This window comes from Panthera uncia, chromosome X, assembly GCF_023721935.1.
Source record: "Panthera uncia isolate 11264 chromosome X, Puncia_PCG_1.0, whole genome shotgun sequence".
Classification (NCBI taxonomy): domain Eukaryota; kingdom Metazoa; phylum Chordata; class Mammalia; order Carnivora; family Felidae; genus Panthera; species Panthera uncia.
In genome coordinates, this window is record NC_064817.1 from 34,118,864 (window position 1) to 34,143,874 (window position 25,011).

At 43.7% G+C, this 25,011-nt stretch overlaps 1 protein-coding gene across 1 annotated transcript; it reads left to right on the forward strand.

Annotated features, from left to right (window-relative positions):
• Nucleotides 1–1,497: 1,497 nt before the first annotated feature.
• ATP6AP2 (ATPase H+ transporting accessory protein 2) lies at nt 1,498–24,729 on the forward strand. The gene is made up of 9 exons (XM_049643709.1): nt 1,498–1,661; nt 8,651–8,781; nt 10,437–10,568; nt 16,009–16,104; nt 16,738–16,875; nt 17,748–17,801; nt 19,239–19,388; nt 20,180–20,299; nt 23,679–24,729. The coding sequence occupies exons 1-9, from the start codon at nt 1,622–1,624 to the stop codon at nt 23,871–23,873; spliced, it is 1,056 nt and encodes a 351-aa protein (XP_049499666.1). The 5' UTR covers nt 1,498–1,621; the 3' UTR covers nt 23,874–24,729.
• The last annotated feature ends 282 nt before the right edge of the window (nt 24,730–25,011 follow it).

Consider the following 25,011-nt stretch of genomic DNA (forward strand, 5'->3'; position numbering starts at 1 on the left):
TTGTTTTTGTGCACTTTACAAAGCTCAAACACCTTCGATGGCTCCCCATTTCCTGCAGGTTGATGTGCAGTTCTTTTATTTAGCATTTAATATTCTCAATAAACAGGTGCGTAATTGAACATTTTAGCTCCATGTCCCCCCCCCCTTCCCCATATAATCTCTTCTTTCATTAAATCAAACGGTTAATGCTCAACCTGACAGGCTTTCTCCATGCTGCATCTCACGGTTTTTGCTACCTGACAGAACCTCTTCTTCTCCTGTACTTGCATATTGAAACCACAAACATCTTTCAAGGTCTTGGGCTGGGGCATCCTTTTCTGACCTTAGGTGTTAAACTGTGTCTCTTCCTGCAAAAAAAAAAAAAAACCCTGAAAAGGGGGAAGAATGGATGCAGGTATGATTAGTAGGTCTAGCCCTCACCTAACACTGAGCAAATGGATGAAGGAAATAATTAATATTCTTGTCCCATCACTCCTGGTGACAGGAGGGTCTTAGGAGATAGGGTTGCCAGATTTAGCAAATCAAAATACAGGATGCCCACTCATCTGTGAATTTCAGATAAACAACAACAACAAATTTTTTTAAGTAGGCTTCACGCCCCATTGCAGAATCCTAAGTGGGACTTAAACTCACCATCTGAGATCAAGACATGAGCTGATATCAAGAGTCAGAGGCTTAACCCCTGAGCCACCCAGGGTCCCCTATGAATACTTAATTTTTTTTAAGTTTATTTATTTTGAGAGAGAGAGCAAATGGGGGAGAGGCAGAGAGAGAATTTCAAGCAGGCTCCGCACGAGCCCAATGCCAGGCTCAAGCTCACAAAATCATGACTTCAGGACCTGAGCTGAAAGCAAGAGTCAGCACTTAACTGACTGAGCCACCCAAGCGCCCCCCAGTACATATATTTTTTTAAGTATAAGCATGTTCCATGAAATATTCATGACATTTATAATAAAAAGTATTCGCTGTTCATCTGAAATTCAAATTTAACTAGGCATCTTGTATTTTATCCGGTACTCCTACTTGGAGGGCCGGGGTTCCAAGGCGCCTGGCTTCCAGCAGGTGCTCAGCATCTGTGCAATTGTTAGAAGGAAATCCAAATCAGCCCGTAGCTTCCACAGCTGCACTCGTAGCGGGGCGGAGCCATGCGACCAGGAAAGACAGACACCCCGGTTGGAGACCGTCACCAGAGATCGGCCAAGGGGTCCGCACCTGGGAGCCAGTCCCACCCCGTGGGCACTCAGGATCCTTCGACTGGCTCCGTCATCCCCCACATCCCCGACCCCCTGCCCTACCCTCAATCTCGTGACTGGTGGTCACGGGCCGGGGGGCGGAGCTGCTCGACTCTTCAATCGCTGCCTACCATTGGCAGGTCCTCCCATCCATCACGTTAGGCCCCGCCCAAGAGCCTGACGCTCCCCAGCCTACGTCTCTCCCGCAGGCCGCGACGTAGCTGGCGATTGGTGGAGAAGGCGCCAGCCGTCCCAGCGGAGGCGACGACGGGGCGGTCTCAGGCAGTCGGGACGAGCCAGAGAGCGTCACCCCCTCCCGCTGCGGTGGTAGCTCGCGTTCAGCCGGCCGGGTCCGTGCCGCCCTGCACTGCTGCGGCCGCCGCGGAACCATGGCTGTGCTCGTGGTGCTCCTGTCCTTGTTGGCGGCGGGTGAGGACCGGGGCGCGCTCGGGGTGTCCGTGAGCCTCGGGGGTCGGGGGCGGCCTCAGGTGGGCGGCAGCGGGGTGGGTGCCGCAGTGCGGGCAACCGGAGGCGGCCTCGCCCCAGCCGCCTCCCCCTCGACCTTCTCTTCGGACCGACCTGTGGCGGCGCAGTCAGGAGGGCCGCCGGGGCGGGGCCGGGCCGGGCCGTGTGGGGGGCACCTGAGCCGGCCTCCGCCCGCCGCCTCTTCCAGGAAGGCGCGTCCGCCGGTCCTGCCGCGGGTCTTTTCCGGCTCCGGAAGCACGGGGATGCATTTCCCAATTAACTGTGGAGCCGCAGCCCTCTGCGAGAAAGGGAAGGCAGACTTCTTAGCTGCCATCAGATGCTGCGTTTCTTGGCATTTTTCTGCCGTCTTCCTTTCTAGCGGTTGTCATCAGTAATTGATGAAATCCCCTCTCTTCCCTTAACGTGTTTCAGGATACAAAAGTTGGAGGTGGAGTAATTGTTTCTATAGGAGTCTTTCTAAAGGCAAATTCAGAGTACCTCTCAATAGTTTGTCAGGGTTCTCCATTTTAAGGATTTGGAAACTAAGATGTGAGTCACGTTCTTAGGGTCACATGTCAGGTAAATGGTAGCTTTCAGGGTAGAACCGAGGTTCTCTTGTATTCAGCAAGTCAGCTAATGTTTGGCGTCTTTCTGTGTATCATGGAATTCATTTAATTTTATAGCAGTTCTTAAAGAGGACATCGTCCTCGCTTTACAGGGTGGTCAAGCCTAAATAAATTACCCAACACCATGCAAGTAGTAGGCAGCAAAGCTGGAACTGAACCCACGACAGCTGGCTTCAAAGTGTGGGTCTTTTCCATTATGTGTGTTGTTGTACAGGTAATGGAAATGCTGCTACTGCGTGGGAATGATGGGGCCTGGGGGCTCAGACAGTGGCGAACAAGAGGCCAAGTTGAGAACAACTTAGAGAAACGGGGCTCTGTTCCCCAGTGTGCCTAAAACCTGTAGGTTAAAAATCTTTGTGAGGTGCTGGGGTGACCCGACCCACTTTTGGAACGGTGGTTTAATTCTGCATGAGGGTATAGACCACTGATGTTCTTGAAATCTGTAGGTCTTGGCCATCCCTGGAGGTGTGCTCAGGGTGGTGTGTTGATGATAGCTATACTTATTTTCATACCCCCAAGTTTTAGGGTTGTCTTGTTCCTTTCGTTTCTGCTCCTGGCTCTGGAAAATTCATCCTGATCTGTTACTTTTTTCTTAAGGGTTGTTTATTTCTTTTGAGAGAGAAAGAGTGCACGTGTGTGCACGAGCGGGAGAGAGGCAGAGAGAGGGAGAGAGAGAAGCCCAAGCAAGCTCTGTGCTGAGCCCAACACAGGGCTCAATCTCACGAACCATGAGATCATGACCTGAACTGAAATCGAGTCAGACACTTAATTGACTGAGCCAGCCAGGCACTCCTAGTAAGTTACTTTGAGGGATGTTTTTAATTCAGTTTTTGAAATTTCTTCTTTAAAAAATTTTTTTTAATGTTTTAATTTACTTTTGAGAGAGGGCAAGCACGGGAGGGACAGAGAGAGAGTGAGACACAGAAACCGAAGCAGGCTCCAGGCTCTGATCAGTCAGCACAGAGCCGGACGTGGGGCTCGAACTCGGGAAGTGCGAGATCATGACCTGAGCTGAAGTCGGCTGCCCAACCGACTGAGCCACCCAGGCACCCACAGATTTTGAAATTTCAGAATCTTCCCTTTGATACTGGGATTTAACTGAGTATCTGTTGAAATTCCGTCTTTTTTTGTTTTTGTTTTTGTTTTTGTTTATTTTTGAGAGAAGAAGAGCATGAGTTGGAGAGGGGCAGAGAGAGAGGGAGACACAGAATCCGAAGCGGGCTCCAGGCTCCGAGCTGTCAGCCTGACGCGGGGCTCAGACCCACCAGCGGTGAGATCATGACCTGAGCCAAAGTCGGCGCTCAACCGTCTGAGCCATCCAGGCACCCCGAAATTCCATCTTTTAATGTTGTGACTGATACTATTTTGATTCAGTGAAGTTTAGGTGTTTTTTGTTTGTTTTTGGTCTGAGGCAAAGTAATTGCTTCTGTACATGGTTTGAACATGCTTTCCTAACTAGAATAGTCTAGTTCATACAGACTAAGAATCAGATCTTGTCAGCTCTGCATTGCTTGGTCTTGTCATGTGAGGTTAAATTACTATTTTCCACAATGACTAAATGTGATTTAGTGGAAAACATCTTTAAGAGATTGGGCTTCTCTATTTGAGAAAAAATAGAAGTCCTTTAAAATGGTGTTAACTAAACTGGAGAGAGACTAGAGGAAGGGAACTAGGGTTATCAATACCATGTCTTGAGGGGTGTTTGAAAAAATTCAGGTGTTTAGCCTGGAGAGGAAAGGCCAAGGGCAAACACGTGGAATTTGAAGGAGTGTCCTGTAGAAGAGGGGTGTGATGTGGTCAGTGATGCCCCAGAGGTCAAAAGTAGGACCTATGTATTATTTTTTTCTGAAAGTTTATTTACTTATTTTGAGGAGGGGAGAGAGCTCAGTTGGGAGAAGGGCAAAGAGAGGGGGAAAGCGAGAATACCAAGCAGGCTCTGCACTTTGAGAGTGGAGCCCGGTGCGGGGCTTGAACTCACGAACTGAGCCGAAACCAAGAGTCAGACGCTTAACTGAGCCACTCAGGGGCCCCTATTTATTTTTTCTCTTACTGATTCCTCCATCCACCGTTCATTGATCACAGCATAGTATGGTGGGAGTTCTAGAGGGAAGGATACTTAACCGTCTCTCCCAGAATGGGGAAGCTGAGGGAAATTTCCCTGGGGGGAGAGGGGGCAAATATGTGAAAGGTTGGGGTGGGGGCAAAAGGCAGTTTAGACAGAAAGGCATGTGTAAGCACAGAGATGTGAGTGCAAAAGAACCAGTAGTTTGGTGGGGCTTGAATGTATAAGAGTTAAGTTGGGGACATCCCAGAAGAAGTAAGTTTGGTGAAGTTCCTTGGGTGTTATGTTTTGGGTTGTCTCCAAAGCTCTGGGCAGCAAGTGAAGGTGATTAAACTGGTGGGTGAATGAGCACACCCTTATTTTGAAAAGGTTCTAGAAAGGCTGGCTCAGAGAATGGTGTTACAGGTCATAAGGCGGCCAGTTCTAGCAAACCCGGTAAGGACCTGGAGGGGAAGGGATATATGAGATAAGAAGAAAAAAATCCACAGAATTTGGCAGTTGATTGGCTGTGGTGCTGAGGAAGGATTTAAAGACCTGTTTGAGCAGCTGCATGAAAGGTGGTGTCATCCTTTGAGATAGAGAATACTGAAGGAGCCTGTGAAAAGACGGTCAGTTCAGTTTGGAACCTGTTGAGTTTGAAGGGCCCGTGGGACTTAGAAGGAACTGCTCAGCTGACTGTTGGGTCTGTGGGTCTCAGGCTCAAGGGAAGAATCTGGGAGCCATCGGTGTTGTAGTGTTTGCAGCCTGAGGAGTAGCTGGGCTCAGCCAGGGACAGGGATATAGAATAGGAAAGCGGTGAGGGTCAAGAATGGAGCCCTCAGATCTCAAAAGAGGGGTCTCTTGGGATGCCAGAGGAGGGTACTAGAACGTCCATTTTAATCTCCTGTGTTTTTTTTTTTTTTTTTTTTTTTTTATTTTTAAGTATATCTATTTATTTTGAGAGAGACAGAGACAGCGTGAGCTGGGGAGGGGGAAGAGAGAGAAAGAATCCCAAGCAGACTCTCTACTATCAGAGTCCAGTGGGGGCTTGAACTCAGGATACTCGGAAATCATGAGGTGAGCTGAAATGGAGTTGGACACTTAACCAACTGAGCCACCTAGAGTCCCCGTTGTTGTTTTTTTTAATACTAACGGTCCAATATTTCATAGAATGTCCCTCCATTTGAGTTTGATGTTTTCTCATGGTTGAATTGGGAAGAATATTACACGGTTACCTCATCCTCTTAAAAAATTTTCTGTTTTGGGGGTACCTGGGTGGCTCAGTCGATGAAGTGTCCAACTCTTGATTTCGGCTCAGGACATGATCTCACAGTTTGTGAGATTGAGATTTGTGTCAGGCTGTGACCTGACAGTGTGGAGCCTGCTTGGGATTCTCTCTTTCTCCCTCCCTGCCCCTCCCCTGCTCCTGCTCTTTCTCTCTCTCAAATAAACATTTTAAAACATTTCTATTTTTGTGTGCTTTGTAATATATTATCAATGTATAGTCTGTCCTACACGTGTGTACTTTATGTGTATATTGGGGCTACTTTCAGATTTTGTACTGAAACAGTTGAAATCTAAAAAGTTGGGACATCACTGTTTTAAAGGATGGAAGAGAAAGAAACCAGGTCCCAGAAGGACTGGGGAAAAAAACAAACAGTAGCCCGGGCTTCATGAGGGTCAAGGCAGGAAGATTTTTAAGGAGGGAGTTGCTCAGTATCAGGTGCTTTGAGAAGTTAAATGAATTAAGGGCTGAGAATTGTCTTTTGGATTTGGTGAGTGGTTTCAGTGGCACGGGGGAGTTTAGGTAGTAATGTGAGATGAAGTGGAGAAGCAAATGGTGGTTAATTACTCTTCTAGGATTCTTCCTCTGAAGGGAAGCAGAGGCTGGTAGGCCCAAAGGAGGGTTTTTTGTGGTTGTAATTTTAGAATGGGAGCACTCTAAGTGTATTTTTATGCTGAAATGAAAGAGCCAGTTGAAAAGGGGAAGTTGGTAGTGCAAGGTGTGGCTTTTATTCATTAACTCAGCAACTATTTCTTGAGCACCAATGTGTCCGGCACTGTTCTCCCGCTCTTGGGGATATTGTGTGAACAAGACAAAGTGAAATCCCTGCCCTCGTGGAGCTTATATTCAGCAGGGCCAGCTTTTTATGCTTACAACCACATAGCCGCCTGACTCCTGATCGGTTGTCTTCCCAGAATAGTGGCATAATAAACATTGAATGACTAATAGGTGAGCAGATGAAGGTCCCTAAGAAGGCTGAATGCCAGGATAATGTCAGACTCTTGGAGGGACGTCCCTGCCAACATCTGGAGGGAGAGGAGATAAGGCTAGGAGCTGGTGCAGATAAATTTGTGGTAGGGAGAGGAAGCAGGCAGTGGGAGGGATTCCTCAGTTTTCTCTTGAAACTGGAGGTGAGGTTATCTGTTAAGACTGAGTTGGGGTGATAAAGTAAGTTGCAAGAAGCTGGGAGGCTCATTTCAGTTCAGTACAAGGAAGGACTTTTCAGGGGACTGGAATGTTGGCACAGTGGAGATGACTGCTGGCAAATGTAGGGTTTGTAAGTTGAGGTGGTGTCCTCCCTCCCTGGTTATATTCTGGTAGAATTTCTCAGTCTGGGAGCCACAGCGTAAGGTTTTCTAAAGCTCAAGACTCCTGAAGGACTGTTGTACAGGCACAGAAGTGGGGGATCTGCCTACAGTGTTGGGGGCAGGGGCGCCTGGGTGGCTCAGTCGGTTAAGCGTCTGTCCGACTGCAGGTTGTGATCTCATGGTTCGTGAGTTCGAGCCCTGCATCGGGCTCTCTGCTGTCAGTACAGAGCCTGCTTCGGATCCTCTGTCTCCCTCTCTCTCTGCCCCCACCTCCCCCCTACCCTGGTTCTCGCTCTCTCTCAAAAATAAGTAAACATTAAAAAACAACAACAACAATGTTGAGGGGCAAAGTCATTCCGTATAGCTTTCTTTGCCAGGGTTGAGTGATTAGGGTCATATTGTAGAACAGGACTGTCTCCAGACCCAAATATGTGTATGGAACTTGGAAAGTATAGGTCTCTTGCTGCCCCATTTTCCTTAGTGTTTGCAGTAACCACTACTTGAGTGAACCAAGGTGTCCATCAGTTACAGACAGCCATCCCATTCTGCTAATTTTTTTTGCCTGCCTTCGGCTAGAACATTTTGGAAATTCCTGCTCTGGCGGCTGCGCTGAATTGAAACTCATAACTCTTCATGTTGTATCAGCACCATCCTGAGGCCTTTTATTTACTGTCAGTACTGCAACACCAAAACATTTATTGTTGCTTCCAACTTTATTCCCATACCCCATAAGTGATACTTTCCTGAGGTCAAGAGAATAACAGTGATGCTTTATTAAAGTCTAATTTTCTCATACGAGGTAAGCATGGCTAAGATTTGTTTTGGACTTGGAGCTAATCTTTTCATAGGAATCTGAAAGTTTCCATTAGTTACATGTTCTTGTGTAAGCTAGACATCATGGGTTAACACAAAATGGCTGAAGAGGCCAAAGACCTCATCCTCAGCCCCCGGAGGGCTTATCAAATAGTCCCTTTATTCTCATCCTTCGCCTGTTAATCCCAGGCTCCCTAGCTAGACTAGTGGGCTTTATTATTACAAAATACCTTTTCTCAGCCTCTTGATACACCCATTGGAAATACTATTTCTTAGACTACTTTGCTTCTGAAGTCTGACGTGTTCATATTCTGTCTGGTTCATATGACGTGTTCATATTCTGACTGCCTCTGCCCGGTGTCTGACAGTCCTTATTTGCTTATGGGATGTAAAGAAAGATCTTCATCCTAGGATAGGCGAACTTGCTAAAGTTTCAGAGTGGAAGACTAGGAATTTTATGAGTTTGCATTTTGAAGACAGGGTTGAGGGCAGACATAATATAGGGATTTCAAGTTTCTTCCCTTTTAGTCTGTGCCAGGGTTTTGTTTGCATTTTTAAATGCTGGAGAAATCCCATTGATTTCTAATTCTTGCTGAAGTACCACATGCCCCCCTGTTTAAGGGCCACCTGTAGGAAGACATGTAGATCATTAGGAGAATCCTGTTTCATAACTGTGCCTCTGTTAGAGCAGAATGTATCGACTTAGGTTCTGAGAGCAGTACTTTGAAAAATAATTTGATGTTTTTGATTCAGTATTTTGTCTAATAATATATAGTATGCTAAGTCAAGAATGGGGAAACGTTCTATATTTAATAATTTTCAACGTGGGTGCAAAAGATTTATGATGTTGATCACTCATTTATTAATCTGTTTTCTTCCAGGTGTTTTGGGGAACGAGTTTAGTATATTAAGATCACCAGGGTCTGTTGTTTTCCGAGACGGAAATTGGCCTATACCAGGAGAGCGAATCCCAGACGTGGCTGCATTGTCCATGGGCTTCTCTGTTAAAGAAGTATGTGTATTTAAAAAAAAGATATTGGGAGCTAATTCTGAAAGTATTTTTGCTGATTTCTGCTAATAGCCCAAGAAAGCAACAAGCAAACATAGGTATATTGGGTACAGATTAGAGAAGTAAAAAAGCTCATTTGTAGTTGGGGAGATTTAGAGATGTGCTATAAGCTTGCTTATGAAACCCAATCATCATAAGTCATTAACTATGTAATTTTTCAGAGTAGTGATGTTCTTTGTATATGAGAGAATGCCTCTGTCCAATTCATAGGATGTATAGTTGTACCTATTTTTCAGTACACGATATATTTTTTTATCTTAGTTCGGGCTATTATAAAATGCCATAGACTGGGTGGCGTATAGAAACAACAAACATTTATTTCTCACAGTTCTGAGGGCTAGAAGTCTAAGATCAGGGTGCCAGCCCGGTGGGATTCTTTGTGAGGGCCCTCTTCGAGTTTGCAGACCCCTGGCTTCTTTTCATGTCCTCAGATTGGCGGGGGGAGGGCTATAAGGCACTAATCCCACCCTGAGGGCTGCGTCCTTATGACCTAATCAGGTCCCTGAGGTCTGTCCCTAATACTACCACATTGGGGAATAGCTTTCAACCTGAATTTGTGTGTGTGTGTCAGGCGGGGTGGGGGGGTGGGGACACAAACGTTCAGCCTACTGCAGTTTATTATGAATGATAAAATGCATGTGCATCTTGCCTGAGTTTAAGAAGATAGTGCGGTCAGTAGCTGTGGGATAGCCTAGGACCTTGGTTTCCCACAATGAAGCCATAACCTGTTGAGTAACTGGCTGCTTACATGATGTAGTGGAGGGGGCCTAGATCCTGTCAGTGTGAGAGATCTGAAGTTAAGGGCTAGAAGATAGGAGATGCAGTTTGCTCTGTCTTGCTGTCATTATCTCTTCCCACTTCATAAATTTGGTGCTTTTGATGTGGCCTCTAGATACCATCAGTTACTCAAAGGAACTTTCCTCCTAGGTGCTGAGTGCCCTTGAAACCAGAAGCCACGCTTGGGAGCTACTCTCTACTGGGCCTGTGGGTGGAGCCCCTGAGCTCCCTGTGTGGCCGGGACTGGTTGTTTACGTATAAGGATGAACTTTGTACCTAATTCTTTACAAACTTAAAATCGACTACAATGGCTGTCAAAATAACCCTTAGAAATAATTATTAGTAAATTAATATGGGTTACTTCCAGCAGGAATTTTTTTTATGAAGAGCTTAGTCTATAGAGAAGACTTTTGATGATAGTTTTGCTGCATCCCTGTGAAAGAGAAGCCATGCTGTAGATAAGGGCAAGTGATGATGTGGGGGAAGAAAACGTCCATGTTTATATGAAGAAGGAATAGTTTGTAATCTGGAATTTGAAAAGTGCCTGCATTTTGTTTACTTGTCTGTTTTCTTCCACAAAAGGTGTAAGATGACTGACTTTGTCCTCTCAGATCCATAGACGTGTACGAGCACGAAGGAGCTTGAAATCTGTATCCTCCATTAGATTACGAACAAAACCTTAAACGAAACCTTTGCTCTCCCTGTGAATTTTCATTGCCAGTGTCATCCCAGAACCCCTTGGCTCTGCTCAGTAGATGTTACTGAGGCAGTGGTTTCTGGACTTAATAATTAAGCACCGTTTCATGCTTTCCAATGTTTAGGACCTTTCTTGGCCAGGACTTGCGGTGGGTAACCTGTTCCATCGTCCTCGGGCTACTGTTATGGTGTTGGTGAAGGGAGTAGACAAACTCGCTCTACCCCCAGGCAGTGTCATTTCATACCCTCTGGAGAATGTGAGTATTTATTATAAAAAATTAAAGGCATGCATTTTTAATCTTGTCAGCTGTCGTTATGAATTGTGTTCTAAGCACACTTCTCTTGTCTACATTTTCTCGAGCATTATCTTGTCACTTTCCCTTCCGAATTTTACCTGATTTTTGTGTAAGAAGGAGACTGGAGGCTATTTTGCTGCTTCACTCTTTCCTTCACTGGCTCTTCAGGCAGTATGGCTGGCTGAGCTGTCGTGAGAGACCCTCCTTCCACTGCTGGCACGTAGAAGTCACCAAAATGCTTTTATGTGCGTAACTGAATTTTCAGACAAGGAAGAAATACACCCAGCTGCCAGATAGGAATGGGAAACTCAAACGCCACAGCGGTGAGCAAGAGCTGAAGCTGGAGTTATGTTCCTTGCAGAAAGCCAGGGGCTGTAGAGTGCTGTCTCGTCCTCAGAAGGAGGACTGCTAAAGCCCCAACTGCCCCAGGGCTGCCATAGAGGGGCTGGCTTACCGCTCTCGGCGGTGGGACCCAAAGAGTCTCCCAAGAGAAATCAGAACTACAGGCTTGTGCTGTGCAGAGTGCTGTGCTCCAAATTCCCATGACCCACTGCATATGGAACTTCCACAGCCCGGGGCTGGTTTGGTTAAAAAAAAAAAAAAAAAAAAAAAATTGAAAATGAGTTGAATTTACAAAGCCCTTGCAAGAAAAAAAAATGTCATGAGAGAGTCAGCAGGTGCCACAAACCAAATTAATCCCTAGAGCTACAGATAACTGACCAATCTCAAAGACATTTGAAAATACATACGTTAAAATTGTGAAGGAGTTAAAGGAAGGGATACAAACTATGACACAGTTAGATGATGCTTTTGATAGGTGATGCATTCATTGATAATTCACTTCTAAATATTTCATAATTTATATTGTGATTTCTTTAACCCATGAGTTATTTAGAAGTGTTTAACGTGTGGGTTCTTTTCAAGTAATTTTTGATTTTTCAGTTTCTAATTTCATGGCATTGCAAGACTGGTCTGTATGATGGTTTGGGAGGAATTTTTGCAGACTTTCTGTGGTCTAGTATTTCCAAAGCACACGTGACGTGATTACAAAAGGCCATGTACTAGACCACGAGGCAAATCTCAACAAGTAATAATTAGTATCAAACCACTCTCTCTGACCACAGTGCACTTAAATCTGAAAACCACAAAATGATACCTTAAAAATGTATTTGGAGGGCATCTGGGTGGCTCAGTCAGTTAAGCGTCCAGCTCTCGGTTTTGGCTCAGGTCATGATCTCATGGTTCGTGAGTTTAAGCCCCGCATCAGGCTCCACGCTGGCAGTGTAGAGCCTGCTGGGGATTCTCTCTCTCGCCCTCTCTACCCCTCCCCCACTCATGCGCTCACTCGCTCTCTCTCTCAAAATACTTAAAAAAAATGTATTTGGAAGGGTAGGGGGGATGAAGGAAATAGGTAAAGGGGATGAAGAGGTACAAACTTACAGTTATGAAACAAGTCATGAGGATGTGAGGTAAAGCAGAGGGAATATAGTCAATAATATTGTAATAACTTTGGTGACAGATGGTAACTAGACTTGCCATAGTGATCGTTTCCTAATGCATATAAATGTCAAATCACTGTACACCTGCAAACGAGTATGGCGTGTCGACTACGGTTCAGTAAGAAATAATAAATAAATGAAAATGTATTTGGAAGTGGTAAAAACAAAATAGATGACTCCTCAGGTTTAAAGCACACTGAAAATCATATAAGCTGTCACAGAAAAGACATTGTCATTACAAAGGAATGAGAGTAGAAAGATAGCAGATTTCCTATTGCCATTAGGGACTAGAAGAGCAAAACCGAAAAGCAGTAATTGTCTAGTATAAGGCTAGGCTGAGAATATTGTGTAATCATCATAATAATGAAATGATATGGATCCAGTGAAAGTTATGACTGTTGGGAGGGTGAAGATAGAGAAATGGAGTGCATGTATGGGGCTGTGTAGTTGGTGACGTGGGAGAGGTAAATCCTCATTTTCTTTCTTTCTTTTTTTTAATTTTATTTTATGTTTGAGAGAGAGAGAGACAGAGCATGAGCAGAGGAGGGGCCGAGAGAGGGAGACACAGAATCTGAAGCAGGCCCCAGGCTCCCAGCTGTCAGCACAGAGCCCGACGCAGGGCTCAAACTCACGAACCATGAGATCATGACCTGAGCTGAAGTCGGACGCTTAACAGACTGAGCCACCCTGGCACCCCTAAACTTTGTATATGGTTTTCTATACATCTCTTGAAAAAAAATTTAAGTCAACAGGAAAAGTTAGTTGGAATAGATGTACTCCCAAATAATTCATAAGTTGAAGAGAGAATCACAGTGGGAGTTTTGAAATTATTTGGAACTAAATACCAGTGAATGTACCATATACTAAAAAATAGTGGGGTGCAGCTAAAGTGATAAGGAAAATTTATAGCCTTAAATGCTACATGTTAGTTTAAACGATTGGAAATCAATGAGCTAATAAAGAAACCAGAAGAATCTCAGAACAAACGGAAGAAAGGGAACAATAAAAATCAAAAGGCAGATTTAGGGGCACCTGGGTGGCTCAGTCGGTTAAGCATCCAACTCTTGATCTCCACTCAGATCTTGATCTCAGGGCTGTGAGTTTGAGCCTCGCATTGGGCTCCACACTAGGCATGGAGCCTATTAAAAAAAGGCAGGGGTGCCTGGGTGGCTCAGTCAGTTAAGAGTCCAACTTCAGTTCGGGTCATTATCTTGTGGTTTGTGAGTTCAAGCCTGATTCGGGCTCTGTGCTAAAAGCTCAGAGCCTGGATCCTGCTTCAGATTCTGTGTCTCCCTCTCTCTCTGACCCCTCCCCACTCATGCCCTGTCTCTGTCTCTCTCTCTCAAAAATAAACATTAAAAAAGAGGCAGATTTTAAAAATGTTTTAATCATAGTAAGATTATTAAGTATGCAATTTCTGTGAAAATCATTGTGGAAGATCCTTTTAAAATAAATATATAGGGGTGCCTGGGTGGCTCAGTTGGTTGAGCATCCAACTTTTTATTTCAGCTCAGGTCATGATCTTCTTGTGGGAATCAAGCCCGCATTGGGCTCTGTGCTGACAGCATGGAGCCTGCTTGGGATTCTTACTTGCCCTCTCCCTCTCCCCCATCCCCCCATTCATACCTCTCTCTCTCTCTGTCTATCTCAAAGTAAATAAATGGTAAGACATTTTTTTTTTAATGTTTATTTATTTTTGAGAGAAAGAGTGTGAGGGAGGGAGGGAGACACAGAATCCAAATCAGGCTCCAGGCTCCGAGCTGTCAGCACAGAGCCCAACACGGGCTTGAACTCACAAGTAGTGAGATCATGACCTGAGCTGAAGTCGAACACTTAACCAAGTGAGCCACCCAGGTGCCCCTAAATAAATAAACTTAAAAAAAATTATTAAATATCCAAAATGCTACTAAGAATTTAAATCACATACAATCCGAAACTCAACATTTTTAACCGACCAGCCTCATTTTACATGAGTAGAAGCTGTAAAAAGAGCTCATGTTATTGCTTGACCCTGACTGACTGCTCCTAATACTTTTCCTGGCAGTAGGTGGTGAATGAAATCCAAGGCTCAGAGGACAAAACCTACAAAAGCAGAATGTCTTAGAATTCCCCTTAATGAAGCTTCTATTTGATTAGCCAGCTGTTCTCATTAGAATGTCAAGTCTAAAGATACAGGAATTTCATTTTCTCCGGGACAAACACACACATCCTTCTAATACAGTGGAAGAAAACGAGCCAGATTTTAAGCAGCTGAGCCTTTTCCTTTCTGAGCTTAGTGGTCTGTGTGATTTTCCCTTTACAGTTTGGCTCTTATCTGACTCTAGCTTCTCCAATTTGATTGCTAAGGATATGTTACCTTTAATCTTGCACTTTCCTGACACAAGTGCCATTTGACAAGGGGGAATGAGGCTGGAGAGTGTGTCACGGCTCCTGTGTTCCCTCCAGAGCCTGAGGTGAACCGTGTGACTGCAAGAGGAGAGCACTCGGGGCCGCCTCGGGCACCATGACAGTGTGCATTTGCAAGTGTGACTCTTCCTCCTTCTTCAGTGTCTCCAGAACTTATTTTAAGAGAATTTTGCGAAGAATTAATACACAGCTGGAGTGAGAAAAAGTTGGTTTTATTTCACAGTGTCATGAAATTGATCGATTTCATTTTGATGCTGGGATTTCATCTAAGATTTATTAATCATATTTCTTTCTGCCTGTATACCATGTTAGCAAAGGGAATTACCGGAAAACAATCACTGTAAGAAATCTCCATTAAAAACAAAAATGCTATTATAGTGCTGTTTTACTATAGTAATACTGAGGATAGCATAATTTTTTGAGGGGAAATGTTACTGTAACTTATTTTTAAAAATAACGTGGGGTTGGGGCACCTGGGTGGCTCAGTCGGTTAAGCGTCCAACTTCAGCTCAGGTCACGATCTCGCGGTCCGCGAGTTCGAGCCCCGCGTCGGGCTCTGGGCTGATGGCTCAGAGCCTGCAGCCTGCTTCTGATTCTGTGTCTCCCTCTCTCTCTGCCCCTCCCCCGTTCATGCTGTGTCTCTCTCTGTCTCAAAAATAAATAAATGTTAAAAAAAAAAATTAAAAAAAAAAATAACGTGGGGTTAAAAAATTTATGCGGATGGAAGTCAATTTTGGTTACCCTTGGGCGTGGAGAGAGTGGATGGGGAGCCTTCTAGGGCTCTGATAGTGTTCTCTCTTGATCTGCCTGGGCTTTATGAGCATATCCATTTGTAAATATTCCTCGAGCTGTTACCCCAAGATTTGTGCCCTATTATATGTATGTTATACTTTTAGTAAAAACAATTTCAAGAAAAAAGTAGATTTTGCTACAATTGGTTCTTTTAATTTGATGTGGTCCCAAGATACAGGCTTCAAAATTCTTATGACATACTTTATGCCTTGTCTGAGTCTTCATTCTATCTGGAGATAAACCCTAAATTCAGCATTTTAAAAATTTTGAAATGGAAAATGAAGTCTAGTTCTCTTTCAATTAAATTCTTCTGACCTCCTCTTACATACAAGTTAATACCTTTTAGTAGAATATACATTCATTGTGACACACTTAATCCATATTGAAGCCAAATTACTTCCTGCTTAAAATACATGACCTATGACCAGAAAATGATGGTTTGTGCAAGAGTGTTGTGTCCTTCATGTTGGCAAGTTATTTCCCATTAAGGCTTATTGGGAGATACGTACTCCTGGCCCACTAAGGGCTGTTTTGTCTGCACCCGCAAAAGGCTGTTTATGTTTCGAAATGATGGGGGTCTTTTGAATTTACATAGGAAATGATGGGGTTTTTGTTTGTTTTCTTTTAAGGCTCTTTTGTTGCTGAATGATTTTTCTTACCCCTTGGGTTCCAATGATAATTGAGGTCTTACTCTTAAATTTCAGGCAGTTCCTTTTAGTCTTGACAGCGTTGCAAATTCCATTCACTCCTTATTTTCTGAAGAAACTCCGGTAGTTTTGCAGTTGGCTCCCAGTGAGGAGGTAAGTGATACAGTTTTTACTGAAGATGCTTTAAAAACTAAGCTTCCTTGGGGCGTCCGGATAGCTCAGCCGGTTAAGCCTCCAACTTTGGCTCAGATCGTGATCTCACAGTGCCGTGAGTTCAGGCCCTGCATCGGGCTCTGTGCTGACAGCTTAGAGCCTGGAGCCTTACTTCGGATTCTGTGTCTCCCTCTCTCTGCCCCTCCCCTGCTCGTACCTTGTCTCTCTCTCTCTCTCTCTCTTTCTCTCAAAAATAAATAAATGTTTAAAAAAATTATTTTAATAAGCTTCCTTATTTAATGAAAATTTAAAACTACTTTTATGGAGGTGCCTGGGTGGCCCAGTCGGTTTAGCGTCCATTTTGGTTCAAGTCACGATCTCACAATTCATGGGATCGAGCCCCGTGTTGGGTTCCATGCTGACAGTATAGAGCCTGCTTGAGATTCTCCCTCTCTCTGCCCCTCCCATACACACGCTTTCTAAATAAATTTTTAAAAACCTACTTTTATGAAAGATTGCATATGCTCTGTATATATATATATAGTATATATAGCCTATATTGTATTTTGTATTTACTTTGTATATTAGAATTAATCTGCCGACTGTAAAAAAAAGTTTGGATTCTTCTTGCAGAGAGTGTATATGGTGGGGAAGGCGAACTCGGTTTTTGAAGACCTCTCAGTAACATTACGACAGCTCCGCAATCGCCTGTTTCAAGAAAACTCTGTTCTCAATTCACTTCCCCTCAATTCTCTGAGTAGGAACAATGAAGTAAGTGGTGCTGTCACTGAATGAATAAATATCATTACTAATTTCCCATTCCTTATGCTCTCTGACATGAGAGCAAACTTGCAATTTTAGGAAATGACAAGTTTTACAAATTGACTGCTGGAGTAGATTCTTTTTTTCCTTTAGTGTAATTTTTAAATGAATCTCCTGACTAGACAGACTCTTTTTTGTGAGTTGAGCAAATGAGTATCGCGTTCTCGTGCGAGGGCTGCCACCAGTGAATGCAGACGGCCAGAAGTCACACAAACCACCCGATGGGTGGAGCTGTGTTGATCTGGTTACGTAGAGGCCGATACTCGTTACTCGCTGCCATTTCTGATGTGGTGCCTCCTCTTCCTGATTCTCAGCAATACGGTGGAGGGAGGCACTCACTCTTCACTCCCATCAGCCTCCGCACGCGGCATGCCACCTCTGGCAGCCTCCCCTCTTCACCTCCCGTGGCTGAGCAGGGCCACCATCTTTTCTGCTCTGCTGCGGAACGTGTTCAAGGAAGGGGAGCAGGCGGGGCCGCTGGCGGGGCCGCTGGCGGGATCTCACTGCAGTGTGTCAGAGTTCTGTGATGCCCTGAGGGAAGGCCCCTTGAGACTTTGGATGCTTTATTGTGCCTTTATCAGAAACACAGCTGTTGAGTGGTAGTCCCCGTGCTGGGAACGACCATCACCTTTTTGTTAGGAAATAATGTTTTTATGTGCATTTTCAATTGAAGTGAACCTGCCAAATGGAGGACATTTGTTGCATGAAGTCACTTACTGTGCTTAACATTTGTAGTATCTTGTTCCTTACGTGATAAATGGCAAAACGCAGATCTCTGGTGCAGATTTAAAATAATGCTTATTTCCTTTGGTTCTCTGCAGGTTGATCTGCTCTTTCTTTCTGAATTGCAAGTGCTACACGATATTTCAAGTTTGGTAAGTAGGCTACTCTCGTATTTCAGTTTCATTTATTTTGGTTCCAAAAGACATTTCCTGAGAATCCTTGAATGATAGTGAAACCAACTGAAGTTTGATTAAGTATGCCCTAGAGTTATGATAGCACTAAAATTGAGAAATCAGTGGTGTTGGGAATTTTGAACTCCTCTCTTGTTACAGTGAAATTATTTTGCATTTTTGCTTTTGGGAGAGACAGGGAGTATATCTTCTAAGGACACAGGCCTGGGAGTAAGGCCACCCTCACTGTAGTCCTGACTTGGCTGTTGATTTCTTGAGAGACATTAAGACCCGATTCCTCTATCTTTATCTTTGGGTCCAAATAGAAATAACAGGGGTGCCTGGATGACTCCGTTGTTGAGCATCTGACTCTTGATTTTGGCTCGGGTCATGATCTCACGATCATGGGGTTGGGCTCTGCACTGAGCGTGGAGCTTGCTTAGGAATCTCTCCCCGCTCTCTTGCTCGTGCATGCACGTGCTTTATCTAAAATAAAATTTAAAAAACAAAATAGAAATAACAGTTTGGACTAATAATGCTGTCACAAGGAAGGAAATAAATATCCCTGCAGTATATTGTGTGTGTGTGTGATTTTTTTTTAAATACTTTTGAAATTTATTTATTTTGAGAGAGCGAGCAGGGGAGGGGCAAAGAGAGAGAATCCCAAGCAGGCTCTGCACTGCTAGCGCAGAGCCCGATGAGGGGCTCAGACTCAACGAATTGTAAAATCACGACCTGAACCAAAATCAAGAGCTGGATGCTTAACTGAGCCACCCAGGCTCCCCTGTGTGAATAATTTCGAAAAGATCCTCCTGTTACTGAAATAAGAAAACTTACCTGTATACTGTCTTCTGAATTTATTGCCCAAAGTTTTCAGCAGGTTGGTTTGGGGAGTCTAGAGATGTATTGCTAGGGGTCAGCCCAGGTGGTCTAGGAGGGCATCTGGGAGGTATCTGCCCTCTGAGCACCGATGGCTCATGCTCTCTTGGGATCTAACTGGTCCAACTATCTATTCTTTCATACACCGGCTCATATCTAAGGTTTTTTTATTTCGAGTTAGCTCTGCGTAGGCCTGACGTGGGGCTCCAACTCCCAACCCTGCGATCAAGCACTGCATGCTTTACTGACTGAGCTAGCCAGACATTCCCTCCTATCTGAAGTTTTTTAACTAAGGAGTTTTTTAAAGAGCTTTTATTAAATGTTCAAGGAGTCTTAAAACTGCTCTTAAAAATGAGATTTGTGTTGGGTTTCTCGGAAACTCCCATTTCAACTGATTCTGTCTGCTACCATTTTAGTAGACTATTTGTATGTTGTGGCACACTGGTATGGTTCTGTTCAGCCTAGTCTAGTTAGGTATAAAACTTCAAGTGGCTGTGTCTGACATTACTTTATCCACTTCCTTTTGTTTGTTCTCCGAAGTTGTCTCGACATAAGCATCTAGCCAAGGATCATTCTCCTGATTTATATTCGCTGGAGCTGGCAGGTCTGGATGAAATTGGGAAACATTATGGGGAAGACTCTGAACAATTCAGAGATGCTTCGAAGATTCTTGTCGATGCTCTGCAAAAGGTAAGTTACTGAGCAGTTAGAATGTAACCATTTCACTTTTAGCCTCTCAATGGAAAAATCCATTTAGTGAAGTACCATTGATTGAAGTTTCCCCTTCTTGGAGGACCTCTCATTTTCATGTCCCAGGGTAGAGTGGGTCAGAGGTGTGTGCCAGGAGGTCTCTCTCTAATGTTGGCAGATCACTAACTCCAGCACAGTACTTTTTTCTTTTTTTATTGTGGTGAAATACACACAAGACTTGCCATTTTGACCATTTTTAAGTGTCCATTTCTGTAGCATTAAATACATTTACATTGTTGTGCAACTGTTACCACTGTCCATTGCCAGAACTTTCTTCTTCCCTAACTGAAACTCTGTCCCCATTAGCCCTATGGAAATCATCGAAGGAGAACACTTAGCACAATCCCAGACACTGAGTAGATGTGTGGTACATGTGTAATAAATGCTAGTTTTTCTCTGCCCTTGGAGTCGCTCCCCTGCAAGTCTTCGGTGAGTTAAACTTTCTAGGTGTTTGTGATGAACCAGAGACCACTTAGGAAGATTTTCGTTTCCCTTCCCCACTTCCCTTCCCCCAATTTACATGCCAACAACTTGTCTCTTCTTAATTTCATTTTGAACATTTGAATATATGTTGAAGGTGAACTTTTCTGAATATTTTAACATAATCAAACCTTTAAGACATAGTGTATTTCATTAGCCAATAGGCAGGTGTTCTTGTAGGTGCACAGGGCTTTAAAATTATTTTAATAAATACATGTTTGTGATTCATAGTGATGGCAGTACCTCTTCAGTTTGCAGATGACATGTATAACCTTTACGGTGGGAATGCTGTGGTAGAGTTAGTGACTGTCAGATCATTTGACACATCTCTTGTGAGGAAGACAAGGACTATTCTTGAGGCAAAACAAGAGGTGAGTACATTTTTAGGTCCTGTTTTAAAACTATAAAGTTAAGAAAACCCACAAAGTCCTAGATCACCTGTGGGAGACGTGGAAGAACAGTCAGGAAATCTGAAAAACGATTTAAATGAAAACACAGGTTGCTTATTCACATAGACATATGTGTTTTGCCAGGATTTGGGGGTTGTAATCAGATAAAGCAAGAATTTGAGTTCGGGATAAATGTGTCAAAGCCGGTAAGAGAATTCAAATATTGCTGTCGCGAGGAGTGGTAGGATTCAGCACGTGGAGTCTGCTTTTCCAGGAGGTATGCCATCTGTGTGGCATAGTCCCTCATTTGCTACGATCTGCTCTGTATACTCCTGATAATGTACCACAGGTTTTTGGCCTGGATCTTGCTTTAAGCGTTTAGAGGGTCCTGGGCAAGAGTGCCAGCCATAGCAAAACATGTGCTTTACATGTTATACACGCACCTATACGAGAGTAGCATCGCGGATACTCCCAAACATCGTGTGGCCAACGTTATTAACGGTTGGCTTCATAGCGTGGAGCAGTTAGCTACCCCGTCATTTGTAGACACTCCCTTTTGGACCCATTTGCAGCCGCCACCGTGCTCAGTTTTACTGAGTGCGGTGTGGCACTTAAAGATGGTCAGAGGTAATGCCTGTTCAAGGTAAGCTAGAGGTGCCTGGTTTGAGGTGGTTTCATTCTGTAATTGGAGTTGGAGGACCTGATTTAAGACAGCATGGCAAGCTAGACAATCCAACAATTTTTCCACTGCAGAGCACTTAGAAATACTCATAAAACATAAACAGCTTTTTGAGTGCACAGCTTAGCTCTCAAGACAGGGAAATTCTTAAGGAGCAAATAAAGAAGAGGTACTTGGAAACTAGTAAGCAGGCTACCCTAGGCACATTTCCAGTTGGGCTACCAGGAGACCGGAAACAAGGCCCTTGGCTCCCTGAAAGGGTGGGGTTTGAAACCGACCCCTCCATATAAAACTGTGAGACTCTGTCAGGGCTCTGCCCTTAGGGAGAGGGTAGACCAGAAAACCGTCATCTGCCCACCAGCAGGAGACAGAAGGGCAGCTTGGGCCCTATGTAGTCGGGGTATGTGTTGGGGATGGAAATGTCTCTTAGGGAATTCTTAACCACAGGACCACCTTCCTGTTGGTGTGCGGCTCAAATTTCTATTACCTGCAAGTTCCAGAAAGCCCCGGGCCAAGAACTTAATACAAACCCTGGTCCCAGGCTGGTAAAGACCCGCGGTGCCCAGCAGGAGTCTGTGTAAAACCTCCAGTAGGACATTCCCTCCCCACGAGCCACAGTGGAGGGGGCATCCCCAGATGTGAACTCAGAACACCGTAAAGCAGGGGGAGCCAGTCCACCGTGAGTGCAAGGTAGCTACCAAAGCGTCCGTTAGACCACCAAAAACCTCAGAAGAATATGGGTATAGGCTACAAAACAATTTAAAGAAATAAAGGAGTCAAGAAAAAAGAACTTTAAGTTTATTTTTAGAGAGAGAGGGAGAGAGAGAATCCCAAGCAGGCTCCACACTGCAGAGCCCGATGTGGGGCTCAAACTCACAAACTGTGAGATCATGACCCGAGCCACCCAGGCAGCCCACAGGACACTGTTTTTAAAGGAAGATTTGAATGTAACCAGAGACTTTAAATACTAGATTCTTTCAACATTGTCCACGTCAGGCCCGCTAGTTTTATGTGAAGCAGTTCCAAAGACAAGTGTGCCAGTTTGAAGAAGGTACCCTTGTTTAGGGAGTTTGACAAACCAGTTTTGTAGAGGTGAATTGGCTCTGAGGTGTTAGGCTGAATTTATAGTGGATAAAGTGGGTTTATTAGGAAGTAGTTTCTGAAATTATTATGCACGTGGTGAGGAGCAAGAACCAGGTGGTGGTTGTTGGATTTTCTTTACCTACAAGGTTGTGAATTAACATTTTACATATGTAATCTGAATTTTTAAAGTTTCCTATCTGTTAATACTAATAGACGAAACCACTTGGAGATGGGAGACTGGTACCAAACATTCCCGGGAATAAATACCATTCTGCCCAGACCCGTGGTCTGTGTCCAGCGTCTGCCCCTCAACTCTGTGCTGACAGTCTTGCCAACCTCACTGGAAATGAGGCCTTGAGCTTGAGGCTCTTTTTACGGTCATGGGAACGTTCTACAATTCGATTGTGGTGATGACTGTGCGTGATGACCTCTGTGAATATATGAAGATGCAGGGAGATGTACACAGGGATAGGGAACCCATTTACCCCGAAAAAAGAAAGGTCTTCGAGGGTGAAACCCCTTAACGTTTGCCTCCTCTCTAGGCTCCCCCCATGTGTGTGTACCCACCCTCTCTCTCCCAACGGAAATCACTAGCTTTCTTTCTTAGTTTGAAGTGTTTAAGGAAACGTTTGCGTGCTTACAGCACGCCAGGTGCTGGGGCTGTGGGGCTACAATCTCTTCTCTCTCAAGACAAACCTGGTCCTGTCACTCACTTCCTGCTTGAAACGGGTCCGTGCCTCTTCGTTGCCCATAGGCTCCGGGCCAGATTCTCCATACTTTCCCTCGAGCCACATCTGCGGTTTCCCTCCTTTTGTTCTCTAGTCAGAATGAACTGTTTCCCAAACGGTGCCTTTGCACAGGCCTGGAATAGAGTCCACCTCCACCAAGCCCCAGCTGGATGAACATGCGCACAAACATGTGATGTGTGTGGTACTAGTTAAGGAAAAACATTTTAATACTGTATAAAGCGGAAGGGAATATTTGTTCCTAGGAACCTCGTCTTCTCTCCCTACCCTCCCCATCTACAGGTAATTGCTGCCCTGATATGTTAATCATGCCCTTGTTTCTTTACGGTTTGACCACTTAATGGATTTATCCTTAAGCAGTGTTGTTTGGTTTTGCCTGTATTTGAATTTTACATAAATGGAATCACACTATCTGTATTTTTCTGTATCGTTTGCTGCTCATTCTTGTTTCCAAGGGTCACACAGGCTGTAGTTCGGTCTTCCCTGCTGTGGGTTCCGTCGTGTGGATGTGCCGCATTTTCCGTGCTGTTAACGGATGTCCTTGTGCGTGTCTCTTGGTACACACAGCAGTGGTTCTTAGGGTGTGGACTGGCCAGATCATGGGATATTCACACTTTCAACGTTACTGGTGTTGCCCCATTTTCTCAAGCAGTTGGACTGGTTTATACTTCCACTGACCGTGTGCTTACCTTTTCTGGGAAAGCTCCCCTTCTTGGTTCCTCCTAGTATAAGCATGTCTTGATTCCACCTAGAAATAAGTGATCGTCAGATAAATGAATCATAGCTACCAAACTGGGATAATTTCCTATCTTAAAATTCTTCCCTTTTGATATCTTTCTTTTCTTCATTGTAGAGGAACCCACCAAGCCCCTATAATCTTGCATATAAGTATAACCTTGAGTATTCAGTGGTTTTCAACATGGTACTTTGGATAATGATCGCCTTGGCCTTGGCTGTGATTGTCACCTCTTACAATATCTGGAACATGGATCCTGGATATGACAGCATTATTTATAGGATGACAAACCAGAAGATTCGAATGGATTGAACTTTCCTTATGCCAGACTTAGAAAAGGGGTTTGGAAATTGGCTGTTTTGTTAAATCTTTTAGTGTAGTTGAAAGTAGATGGTATACTTTAAATTTATAAAAAAGAAAAAAAATTTTTGTTCTGTGTGCCTGTGATGTTCTTTTAAAGTGAATTATAATATTGATGTGAACTGATTTGTGTGATTAGATTCCATAATATGCTCAAATATGATATAACCATTTAATATAATTTCATTCCATTTAACATTTGGAAATGTGCACTGAAATAAATGTAAAACATTTAGAATAGCTTGTGTTATTTATGTTGGGAAAATGCACTGAATTAGAGAAACTTATGAGTGTTTAATAACTTCCTTACACAGGATAGGTGAAAATATTTCAGTTGTTACATCCTATGAACTATGTGTAAATGTCTTAATTTGATGTAAATATCTCTGCAACAAGATAGAAACTTTTTAACTTCAAGTAGCCCTAAACTATAAGAGTGCTTCTTACACAGTTACTTAGATTGGGCGCTGCATCTGATGGACAGAGGATAGCTGTTTTTTAACCTCTCCTGAAAGTTGGGTGATGCAGGTCATGGTGTGGGTGTTAAAAAATACTACACTGATCTAAAAAGAAACTAGCTTTGTGCAGTTATAGATACCTATAATTATACCCACAAAAACCAATATTTGGGGGACATCTTGGGGCTTGAATATAAAATCTTTTAGTAACTTTTCCCCCTGTGTAAGTTACTATTAATGGTTTGTGGTACAACGTCATTCTCTGGAATATTAAGTGGAAGGAGATGCTCCCTACTTTTCATGCAGAAGTGGACCAATGTCTATAAAGAGTGACAAATAAAGTTAATGATTCCAAATTTGTGTCATTTCAATACTAAATCTATTTGGTATTGTAAAAACCTAACTAAACAGGGTTTTATTTAATCAGAATTGGCAGTTTTGTTATACAAACGGTTTCGTGGTTTTTTTTTTTGTTTGTTTTTACATTTGTTTATTCTCGCTGCCTCTGAGATTCGTTATCAAGACAAGGAAGACATCTGAATTACCATTCTTGTTACTGAATTTATACAGAATATGTGGTGAATTCATACTAGAGGTAGGAAAAGCTTAAATTTCCCTATGGTATTTAAAAG